Source organism: Perna viridis, chromosome 10 (genome assembly GCF_037379345.1).
Source record: "Perna viridis isolate PV_CMFRI_1.1 ecotype Kerala chromosome 10, ASM3737934v1, whole genome shotgun sequence".
NCBI classification, from domain to species: Eukaryota; Metazoa; Mollusca; class Bivalvia; order Mytilida; family Mytilidae; genus Perna; species Perna viridis.
The window spans coordinates 35,205,711-35,218,495 of NC_142454.1; the positions used below are offsets into that span (position 1 = coordinate 35,205,711).

The following is a 12,785-nucleotide window of genomic DNA, read 5'->3' on the forward strand; positions in this document are numbered from 1 at the left end:
CAGCTACATATTTTATATTCAGTATAAAAAAGTTGGTAAATTTTGATAGGTTTGATGGTTAACTTTTTATTTCATGTCACACTGGTATGAAAAAAAAATCAGTTTAGTTCCTGTGGAGATTCAATTAACTTTTCAAAATAAATTAGAAATAAAGCTAAAAATCTAAAATGAAAGCTTATCCTGGCTATTTCCCACTAGGTTTATTAAAAATATGATATCTGTGACAATGGGCAAATGAAATAAGGCTAAATAAAATCATACATATGTTTCCTGCTACATGTCAGAAAAAAATGGGTTGGTAGGTCAGGATTTTATTTTATTTACTTATTTTTTCCCAAATTTCATAGAAAACAATAAGTCAGTTTGGGGGTCAAGGCATGAGTTGGTCAGGTAACAGGAAACAGAGGTAAATTTTATTTGGCCTAAGACTTTCAAGTGATGAAAGCACATTAGTCAGAGGTCATTACATTTCAATACCAGTTCTATATTTTGTCAGCTGATAAAATATCGTTTTTTTTCATTTAATGCCTTAATAATCAAAGTGGTGAAGCATTAAATCAAGGAAGACCTTCAATTTATGAAGACAATCAAAATTAAAGCTTTGCAGATCCTTTAAAATGTAGTCTTTCAAGAATCTTGTAATAGGAACACTAATTTACACAGCTTATTTATGTATGTATATTATAGTCTTCTAGTTCTGCATCATCCAGTGATTGCCATGTTTATTGATTGGTTGTGAAATATAGGAGTCGAATGTTTGAGAAAACGGTAGTATGTATGTTGTCAATAAAAATATGGTGCAGTTTCTCTCATATTGTAGATGTACATTTCTTAGCTTATATCGTAAAATATGTTCTTTTCTTTAAATGTTATAAGATGTTTTACTGATGGCAAATTTATAAGTGACACTTAAGTGATCATGTCTCTGTTTATAAAGAGTATAATAGTTAAAATCCAAGCCATCTATCTTTAAAAACTCCAGTTGATAACTAATGACGTAGTGTATGTTGTAATGATGTAGTCTATGTTATAGTCCAAGTTATAATGACCTAGTCTATGTTATAGTCTATGTTATAATGATGTAGTCTATGTTATAGTCCAAGTTATAATGACCTAGTCTATGTTATAGTCTATGTTATAATGACGTAGTCTATGTTATAGGCTTATATAAGCTTAACTGTACTTTAATAACATTAATCATTGAAATTTACAATTCCTCAATAATTATACACTTACAACAGTGATTGTTAAGTATCGTGCTATGCACAACCTTTCATATTTGTTCTTAGTCAAATGTTTATGATACTACCAACAATATTCTTTTTTTTGCAGCAAATTTTGGAACCCCATCTTTTCCTTCAAATATACCAAATCAGAAAACTTTTATATGAAATCTTAATACAGATAGAGACACTGGAAAAGTAATACATTAGTCTCACCTTTTCACTACATATGGTATAGGAGAGACTAAATTATACCATAACATGTTGCTTTTTATCTAATATCAATGGATACATGCTAAATTACAAATCATCACACTCAATTTAAACTTATCTAGACTCCATAATGCACAATTCATTTTAACACCCAAAGGAAAGGCAACTCCAGTTACTGTGAAAGTACTACTGTTTGTGGGGTACCAATTTTCTTGGCTTTCATAGGTAAACCAATCACTAAATTTGGTTGTGTATACTGAAAACACAAATCCACGAATTCAAGAATCCACGAACTTGTGTTTCTTCCCTAATCCAGGAAAATTGGTATCCACCATTTAAAGAATCTTCAAAGTAATCAAAAACAATCATCTCTTCAGATTCCAAGAAAGATAACTCTCATCTAATGAAAATGATTTTGATGAAAAAAATTGAAATGCACACAAGGAGCACAAGTAGAGTTGCTTCCCCATTGTAGAGAAATATTTTAGATATTTTAAATCTACATGATTCTCACATGCTAGTTCTGTAACAATAATGCAAAGTTCCATATGAATCAGGTGCAAACATTTTGAGTTTTCCCCCAGAAACATATTTTTTACAGAAAATGCTCACCTGGATAAATTTTTGCTTTTCAAGGGCAATAACTCTAACAAGGAGTTGTTAAACAATTTTGCCTCAAAAGAAGAATTTTGTTGGCCTTATCATAAGGATCATATCAGAAATTGAAAGTTTCTTTCTATCTATCACAGTTTTCAAGATATTGGCTGAAAACTACAAAAGAAAGTCATTTTTTCACCTTTCAAGGGCAATTACTTTAACAAGGAGTTGTCAGACAACTTCAATCCAAATGCAGGTTTTTGAAGGCCTTATAATAAGAATCATTTTGGTAGTTGAAAAAATTGTCTAAACCTAACTATTTTGGAGATACACAAGAAAAAGAGGCTCCCAGGAGCCTGAATCGTTCACCTTGTTGAATTTTGCCTTTCAAAGGCAATAAATTAAACAAGTCCAACAATTTGACTCAAGAAGTCTTTGGTAGGACTTATCTCAAGATCTTTTCAACAATTGTAAGTTTCTTTTAATCTACCATAGTTTTTAAGATATTGACTGAAAGCTATTTAAAAAAAAGTCATTTTATCCCTTTCAAGGGCAATAACTCCTACAAGGAGTCTGAAGACTTTTGTAGTCCTAATAATATGGATCATTTCAGCTATTGAAAGAATTTGGATAAACCTAACGGTTTTGGAGATATATGTGAAAAACTACTGTCTGACCCCTATGTTCTATTTTTAGTAACAGTAGCCATGTTTTTCGACGAATCCAAAATCTGACGGTGGACGCCAAGCGATGGCAATAGCTCACCTGGCCTTTGGCCATGTGAGCTAAAAAAAAATTCTGACTTCATTCCATTTTATACTACTTTTATACCAAGTTTGGCCCAGATGGATACTCCATAATGATCCACAAATTCATGATGAAGACCATAAAACTTAGAAATATTAAATCCTGCTCTATTTTATGGACTATGTCCATTAATTTAAAGGCAGGTCAATAGAAAAAGAGAACCCACCAATGGTTTAAGAAAATGCAGGAAGAGTTTTTTTTAGTTATGGTCAGAAAATGGAAAATCAGCCCATTTTATGAAGAAAAACAAGAAATGTAAAATCAGATTTGAACATTAATAAAAGTCAAAAAAAAAATCTGAATTGAACTCCCACAAAATTCAGTGGATCACAGATTCCTGGTAATTCCCATATTGATTTAAGACTTACATTACCAGATTCTGATTGGAATTTTGTTAAGTCAAGACAATATATCAAATACTGTAGCATACCACTGTATTAACAGATAAAGAGAGATAACTCAATCTTATATAGTAGACAATCTATAGGTGTTCATGATGTACTTTAAGAAAAAATATTCTAAAACTGAAATTTAGATGACATGTTTCAAGAAATCTAATTTAAGATTTGATTTTAGCTTAAATAAAAAAAAAACACCATGAGTCCATGAAGTTAGGTAAACAACCTTTTGAATAGATTTGAAAGATCCCACATAGGCATGTAATTTATCAAACACTTCAAGCGAGTTTTTAACACTCCAAAAATAGTTAATTCTACTATTTTCATAAGCTTTGTTACAAAAATTTAAAATAAGATTTTTTTGGTATTGAGCACTAATAAATAAAATAGAAAGTCTAGTAGAGCAAAGACTTGAAGAAGATATGAATCTATATTTATAAAATGATTTGTGAAGTTTGGGAAGCCGGTACATAGTAGGATCTTCCATGCAATAGAGCTCAGCTTGCAAAGAGATAACAACAAGTTTGTGTTGTTTGTTCACAATTTCATTTTCTGAAACTTTGGTTCTAATTGGTCTGGTAGCTTCTGAGGAGGAGATTTTCTAAAGAAATAAAGAGCAAAAAAATGTAGAAAAAGAGCAATAATTTCAACAAGGCTTCATAGATTAAAAAGAAAATATGAACAGAGATATATCTCCTCATGATGAACACTGTCAGAATGTGGCTTAACATAACAATATGTAAAAAACTTCTGTCTGACCCCTTTGTTCTATTTATCTGTGGCCATGTTTTCGACAATCAAAAATCCCAACATCAATTTTATGCTGAATACCCTAAGGAATATCCTTGTATGTCATGCATTGCAGCAAACATTTATTTCTCATATCCTGAAGCTCTTGATATTTGTTTCAAAGAAAGTTCAATTTTGGGTGCATATCGATGTAAAACTGAAGGATCATTAAAATATAATAATTAAATATTTTGTGTATTACCTTCAAGTTCAAACAAAGAGACATATATAATAGATAAGAAATTTTGTTAATTTATCATCCAATTTATTTAGTCACATATTTATAACATAATCACTTTTGGGACTTGGGGCTGGATAATTTTTTTTTTTTTTTTGGCCACTCAAAACACCAAATCCAAAAATGGATTATATATAACAAAGTGCTGTATTTTAGTTGTGTATTCGAAGACAATGCATAAAAATTAGCCTCCCAAGACAGCATAGTGAGAGACATCATTATTCTATAGAAACCAAGTGAAATGAAGCACTATGGATCCATTCTGTTGTTATTACAGGCTGAGAATTGAACCCTACCCCTACAAAATCACATCTTTTTGTCGCCTTCTGAACTCATGACCCCCTGTTCAGCTGTCAAGTCCTTAATTTTTATTAAACTATGTATAAAATAGCCTCATTTCAAAGCACATTCACTCTGCTTGCATATGAAATTAAATTGTGGTTTCCAAAGTTAAATATAAAATTGCCAGAACCCAAATATTGGAAAACAGTCCATGACCGTATACATGTATATATATATGGTTCCCGCATGGTAAGGGTTAATAATATGATTTTTTAGATGTAGATTTTGACTGATTATTGTACTAAATAGAATATGCTTACTACATTTAATGCTTTTTGACACATTACTGCAAGAACTAAATTCCCTAAATGCTAATTGATATTAGCTAAACATCAGGAGTCCCTCAAATCTTCAGTTCATTTGAAGACTAGATATTAATTTTATTTGCAGAATTAATATATTTACAGGATATACTTGTCTCGCCATTTTCAAGACAGAAGCAATTCTCGCCAATCTGCTCACCAAAATTATTGTATGCTAGCACATTTTTGAGAACGAAAAATCAGCAATCTGCAAGATGTTTTTCCTTAAATTTTGGGTATGGACTTGTTTCAAAGGAAAGAACAAAAAATCGGTTGGCAAGAATTACTTGCCAGCGAGAACTACTCCTTGACCAGTAAATGATGTATTGAATGATATAAAAGGAATTACATATGGACTATATTTTTGTGTAGTGTTCAAAAACAGTAGGGAAGGCATAAACCGGTAACATAAGGTGAAAACCCCAAAATGTACATAATTAATAAACTAGGATCCGAACCTGGAACCCCAAATCCAACACTGTGTACTAATCATACCAATTATAGCTCAAAATAGTGTTAAATATCTTGGCATTAATGTTGATCAATTTCTCTCTGGTGACATTATAGTTAAAAGTATAATACAAAAAGCAAATGCTAGATTAAAATTTCTTTATAGAAATGCTAAATGCTTGTCAGAAAATGCCAGAAAAACTTTAAGCATGGCTCTTATACAATGCCATTTTGACTATGCTTGTCCTTCTTGATATAGTGGTGTAAATAAAACCTTTAAGAAAGAACTTCAAGTCATGCAAATCAAAATAATAAGATTTATTAAAGGTTTTGATAAGGAAGAAGATATATTATCCAATATTTTTAGATACTGGAAATTCAAACGTTGAGTTTAGAGTTAAACACAAGCACCTAAACCATGCACACAGAATGTATTATAACAAATGTCCAAGTTATATGAAAAACAATTTTGTGAAGATATCTGATGTCCATACTTTAATTATACCAGACACAGCAAATGTAACTTTTTTGTTCCATCTGTAAATTGTCATACATCTAATACTTTTTATTACAATGCCATATGAGATTGGAATACTGTGCCACAGGAATCAAAAAGTCAAAAATATTAATAATTTCAAAACTGGTGTCAAAAAGTATCTTTTTGATCAAATTAAGGAAAATTTTATTAGTGACTTCACATGTAAATTTATTACTTAAGTTTTTATATTTAACTAAGCCTGCCTAAAGTTGGTGTCGGTCACATTGTTCATTTTTAACCTTAATTGCTATTCTTTCCATGAGCTGAAAATTATTCTTTGTAAACAAACTTGACCAGTAAAATCAATGTGCATGTAATAAACTATTCTTACGGCTATATTATGCTGTTCAGTTCTTTGCCACACTCTTTCAAACTACACGGCCACCATATTGGTTTCAAGTTGACTGGTGCTCATGCACGTATGAACGATCTGGCGAAGTTCATGCATATATGACCTTTCTGGCAATGACATTCTCGACCAATCAAGAACGGCTATAAGCATGAAGAATCTCATGATTAGAATTATTCTAAAATGAACTCATAATATTTTATGAACTATAATCTATTCATTTTTGAATTGTGAAATTTAAGAAAAGACATATAAACTAAAGGCTCAAGAGAGCCTGAATCACTCACATGACTAACCATTTGCTTATTTGAAAAACTTGAGGAATGAGACAGGCTTAGTTAAAATCAGCTAAAATTATTCAAAGCATTTTCATGACCTAAACCAGAATTTTGCTAAAGGCAACAATTTTTGAATTTTTTTCAAAAACCTGTCTTATGACCCCTAAGTTCCATTTTTAGTATATTCACGGATTAAAAATCACAACAGTCATTTTGAGCACAATACACTAAAGAATTATTATGCTCATTTTCATTCAATGATCTTAAATGGTTTTAGAGAAGAAGATTTTCAAAGTTGTACAAGTGAAAACAAAAAAACAAAAAAACTGTTTCAGGGGTCATAACTCCTACATTAGTCAATGAATGGTTTTGAAAATTTCAGCACTGGTCCTTCTCATGATGCTTGACAATTTTACCCAGCCAGAAATTCCCTGAAGGCAATGGTTTTTGAGTTATTTGCAAAAAACTGCCATCTGACCCCTATGTTCTATTTTTAGTCATGGTGGCCATGTTTTTTCATGAATCAACAATCCCATCTGTCATTTTGTGTGGGATACCTTAAGGAACATATATGCCAACTTTCATTGAATTCTGTGCAATGGATTTTGAGAAGATTTTCAAAGTTGCACATGCGAAAAATGCCAAAAAAACTGTTTCAGGGTATGCAACTCCTGTCAGTTGACCAATCGTTTTGAAAATTTCGGCATAGGTCCGTCTCATGATGCTGAACAATATTTCCCTGCCAAAAATTTGCTGAGGGCAACGGTTTTTAAGTTATTTGCCAAAAAATGCAATCTGACCCCTACGTTCTATTTTTAGTAACAGCTGTCATGTTTTTTCATGGATCAAAAATCCCAATAATCATTTTGTGCAGAGCACCCTAAGGAGCAATCATGCCAAGTTTAAAACCTGTCAGTCTTGTGGATTCAGAGGAGATTTTTTTTTAATTTGTCCACGACGACAACGACGATGACGGACACCAAGTGATGGCATAAGCTCACTTGGCCTTCATCCAGGTGAGCTAAAAAGGATAAGATCGTTTAGATATTTAATATTTTAAAGCTGCATTAGCTGTCAAATTTGTTCAGTTTTGATTCTACTGAATTTTGCTGATTCAATGAAATATGTTTGTAGTATTGCAATTGAAGGAATCGATGTCGATAATACCTACAGAATATTGTGAAAATAACGTGTTTTTTTTTTAATCAGAGAAGATTGATAGCTCTGATCCAATTATTTTTTGCCATTACTGTACTTCTGAAGATTGCCGACAGGATATTCACGTGGGTTACAGATACTTTAACCTTGGTAAAAAAAAACAACATTAACTGATACACAGGTAAGTACATGTTTTGTTTTCATTTCATCTATTTCTTGATTAATTTTCAAATGAATAATGACCATTTTTGAGCCACATTATATCACAATACATAAATTTCAAGAAGATCCTTGCGCTAAATTCATTTTTTTTTTCTTTTACGGCTCGATTCTGTCTGTCTTTCTTGCCGTTCAATAACCACTTTCGCTTTGCAAACAGATTTGTTATTTAAGAAGCGACCCTTACAGCACATGCACAGATTCAGGTCACCAGAAGTCACATGCATACGAATTTATCTAAGTCGATTTTTTGTCTTGCAAGACTATAAATATATAGACACCTATTTCATGTATTTAATGCATTTTATGTGTGAATATCAAATGAAATTATACAGGAAAAGTACAAATTAGTAGAAATAATTCAAAGTTAAGGTATATTTCAACAGAAAAAAAAATTGCGAATTTGACAGCTAATGCAGCTGTAATTGTATGAATTTTGATTTATTTGAATGCATACAATACAACGAGTTTATAATTGGGGACGGATCCACTTGAAGACGGATCAAGGATCATTTGAACTTGGCGACAAGAATACTCGTATACGAGTATTGTGCACAATACTCGTATATAATTAATATACGAGTATTGTTCTGAAAAAAATAAAAGACCACAATACTTGTATACGAGTATTGTAAACAATACTAAGTATTGTTCACAATACTATTGATTGTTAACAATACTAAGGAGGGAACAGTTTATTACTAACTATGACTGTATCTGTATATACTAACACGTATCTATTACAGGTTGTTCATTTTGTTTCTACTTTACTGCATGTATATTATATTAATGTTACTCTATTTTTATATTTTGTATCTATTGCACATGCATTGTTTATTTTGTTCCGGAATTTTGTTGCATGTTGTTTTGTTGGTTCCCCCAATCAGAGTTTTGCAGCTCGATTCCAGTATGCCTTTTTTTAAATGAAAAAAAATTGATAACTCTTCTTGTTGATAAGATTTATTTACAAAAACACATGTGAATCATAGCGACAATAGAATTATACATGAAGCAATCAAATTATAAATTATACATAAATCAATTAAATTATAAATTACACAAAAAGCACTACAATCAAATTAAATTATACTAATAAAAGCTCTACAATCAAATAAAATTATACATAAAGCACTACAATAAAATTATAAATCACACTAAAAATAATTAAATAATAAAAGTATAGACACACACACACAATAAAAACAATACATTTCATGCATATAACAATATTACAATCAAAAGCGTTCATAAACTTCTACGGCCAAAAGTGACAATCTCATCTGTTCAATGGTCTTTGGTTGTTCGTCCAGTTCTTCCAAAATGTCTTTCTTCTCTGTAATACGTCTTCTTAACTCTTCTTTTGCCAAACTGTTGAAGTATGAAGTTCAAATGATCCCGGATCAACTAGGGGACGGTTCGACATGAAATCTTAAATGCTGGGATTTCAAGTTCAGTATACGACCAACAATGAATATTTACCTACAGTACAGGTCCAACAGGTAATTCAGTGGACTACCGACCTCGAATTCAGACTATTGTTGATCAGGCGTTACTTTCCCCTTTCTCGGGTAACCCCTTCTGAAGTACTCGTGTAGAATGGAAAACGAAGATAATCCTAGAGTTTTCTTTGATATTTGTATCGGAACGGAACAAGGTACAGAATTGAGTTTTGTAGGAAATTCCTACAGTGTTTTCAGGGTATCTATCAGGCGCTATCAGTATCACTTCTATTAAAAAAAATTTGCAACTGTAATTAGCCTGAAGTAGTGAAGAACCTTTTAAAAGACAAAGCAGTGCAGGGTTCGACGTTAACTTTTATATTCACTTGTCCAGTCGGGCAAGTGACATATGTGATTCACTTGCCCGAAATATTGAAATACTTGCCCGGAACTTTGTGTCACTATATAGTGTTTACTCCCTCGACACTTGGGGAGAATTGATTAATTGCAAGCCAAATAAATCGAAAAGCCGTCATATTTTTTGCGGGAATAAGGGGTAAAACAAGAAGCAAAGAAATTACAAGTATTCATGTGAGGAGTTTTTATTTCAATCTTTAGTTTAACAAATGGACAACAATAACTATCTTCAATAGAATTTTATTTCTCTTTTTCTCTCATTTTTTCGAAGTTTTCGATACAGATTTCTTACAGTTTTCCAAAGTAAGAAATTCCATAAATAAATTGCGATGTTCAATTGGATAAGGAAAATAGATGTACAATTGGACGCATCCGATTGGTCAACATTAATATCATACGATCTATTTTTGGCAAAGGGAAAATCAGAAAACTATCCAATGATAATCTAGGTCAGCAAGGTCGGGAAGAACGGCGAACTATACAGAAGTAATTTTCGATGTTTTAGAGCTGCGATGATCAGAAATAATGTAATTTGGGCACATATTTTTTTCACTTGCCCAGTCGGGCAACTTTGATGTCGTTTTTACTTGCCCAGACTGGCGATTTACTTGCCCCGGGCAATCGGGCAACCGTTAATGTCGAACCCTGCAGTGCCACTGCACTTGCACAATCATCTTCTTCTGTGTTAGCGAATTTCATCAGTTCCATCAGAATATTTTCTAGCCATTCATAGTTCTGGTCTTGCATTCTACATATATATGATGTTTCTGACACTCTCATGAATACTCAAGATTATGAAATGAACATTTTTGGGGCTTTTAATCCTCAAAATACCTGATGTAACCTGTGTAACTTGTTTATGTCGGGAACTTTTTTGAACACTACACAAAAATGTTTTACAAATGTAATTCCTTTTGTATCATTCAATGCCCCTTTTATAACCAGTGAATATGTTCTGACAATTATTCAGTTCAATGATATTCTATTATTTTTGCAAATAAAATTAAGTTCTACTGGTATCTTCAAATCAACTGGAGATTTGAGGAAATTCCATTTTGGCCTTGAAAGATGTTAGGTAATCAATATACTTTTAGCGAATTTAGTTCTTGTTTCAAGAAACATTAAATGTGTTTTCGGTACAGTCAAAATCTTCATCCTTTCATTAATGAACAGGAAGTGAAGAGCAGTGATTTTAACCAAGTAAAACTGACAGGGAAATTTTAAAATTGATAAAAAGTGTCCATAGTTTTGGAGAATCTTTTATTCATCAGGGAAATTGGTTTTATTTCAATATAATTACAGTGTAAGGTACACTGTAAATACTTAATTAAGTACAGTGACTGTGTAGTTTTTGGATGTAAATGCAAATTAATCTAAGGACAGGTTTAAAAATTTGTGAATAAGGTGAAATTTATGCGGTTTGACCAATGATTACATTTTATACTTCAGAAATCAGTAGTAAAGATTGACATACAGTTTGTACATATTAGGGAAAACAACTTTCTTAATACATGTAATGTGTGTAAATACAGTTTTATTTTACATCATGTAATCTTCGAAATTTTGTTCTTGCTACAATTTTCACAAGAATCAAAAACCTCCAACTTGCTTACAGCACTTCGCTTATTATCAGTATTTGCTTTGTGAAAATTGCAATACTACAAACTTACTTCATTGAATCAGCAAAATTCAGTAGAATCAAAACTGAACAAGCATGGCGATTACCCTACCGGTGCACCTAGTCCATGCTCCCAGTTTTTAGTGGAGTCCGAGTTGCTCATTTGCTTTTGTAACTTTGTATGTATGATTTTAGTTACTCTATGTTCTTTGTTGTGTATGTCTGTTTTCCATGTCTGGTCTTTGTCCCAGGATTACATTTTATTGATTACCAGTATAACCTTGGTTCCCTTGATTACTCTTTCAAAAACAGTACTGCAAGATATACATGTACAATGTATATCTTAAGAATTTTTTTTCATTCTTATTTTTTCAAAATCCAACACATATTACAATTAAAATCAAAATAAAAATGATACATATAAATCACCAATACTAATTGTTAATAAAAAATGAATACATTGTTGTTGGGTTTTTATTATGATTATAAAGAATAGAATTTGGAGAAAGAGAAAGAACCAAAAACAATACATTTTGAATCCTGTTGAAGTACATATATCCAAGTGAATAAAACTCTAGTTGTATATACAATACATCAACTATGATCATGTCAGTAATGTCGTATATGGATTCCATAAAATATCAAATTTTTGTTGTTGTTTTGGTCTAACAGCAGTGATCCTTAAAAGTTCATGCATATACCTCAATTTCTCAAAGCTTTTCTTCAGAAAAACATATGCTGTTGTAAATATATTTTTTATGTAAAGAAAAATCAAATTAACTGGATCACCCTTTTGAAGTTTAGAGAAATATCCAAAAATTAAAGTACATTTACTCAGAGGCAAACTTAAACCACCAGATAAAAACCAGTTTTCAATTTCTTGTAACAAGTTTTGAGTATGTTCACAACTCCATAATATATGTTCTATTGTTTCATCTTCTGTACAAAAGACACAAAAAGAGCTATCAACAATCTTGATTTTGTATAAAAATCTGTTTGTTGCTAAAATATGATGATTTATTCTACATGTATATTGTAATCATTGCAACTTAGTATTTCTAGCAACTAAAAAGGGTAGTCTATAGATATTATCCCATGAAATATCTTCTAAATTTAAGAGTTCACACCACTTATTTTGTCTTGTAGGAACAATGTTATTGTTTACTAATACTTTATACATATCTTTAGAACCTTTATATTTCTTTAAGAACATTTTAACATGAGATGGTATGAAAGGAAAACTCAGTCTGTTTAAGAAGCTGTCGTAACATTTTCTTGCAGCTCTGACAGCTGTAATAACATTGAAATAGTATAAAAAGTTTGTATCAATATTATAGTATTGCTGTAGTTGTTCAAAAGACAAAAAAGAACCATCATCATCAAAAATATCCCTTACATATCTAATACCAT

At 31.4% G+C, this 12,785-nt stretch overlaps 1 protein-coding gene across 1 annotated transcript in view; it reads left to right on the top strand.

Annotated features, from left to right (window-relative positions):
* Positions 1-9,416: 9,416 nt before the first annotated feature.
* The window catches only part of LOC148605565 (peptidyl-prolyl cis-trans isomerase D-like), a 30,081-nt gene continuing 26,712 nt past the window's right edge, over positions 9,417-12,785 (top strand). The window contains exon 1 of the mRNA XM_088550312.1: positions 9,417-9,555. Within this exon, the coding sequence (XP_088406438.1) occupies positions 9,498-9,555 (58 nt within the window). The 5' untranslated portion in view covers positions 9,417-9,497. The remainder of the gene's footprint in view (positions 9,556-12,785) is intronic.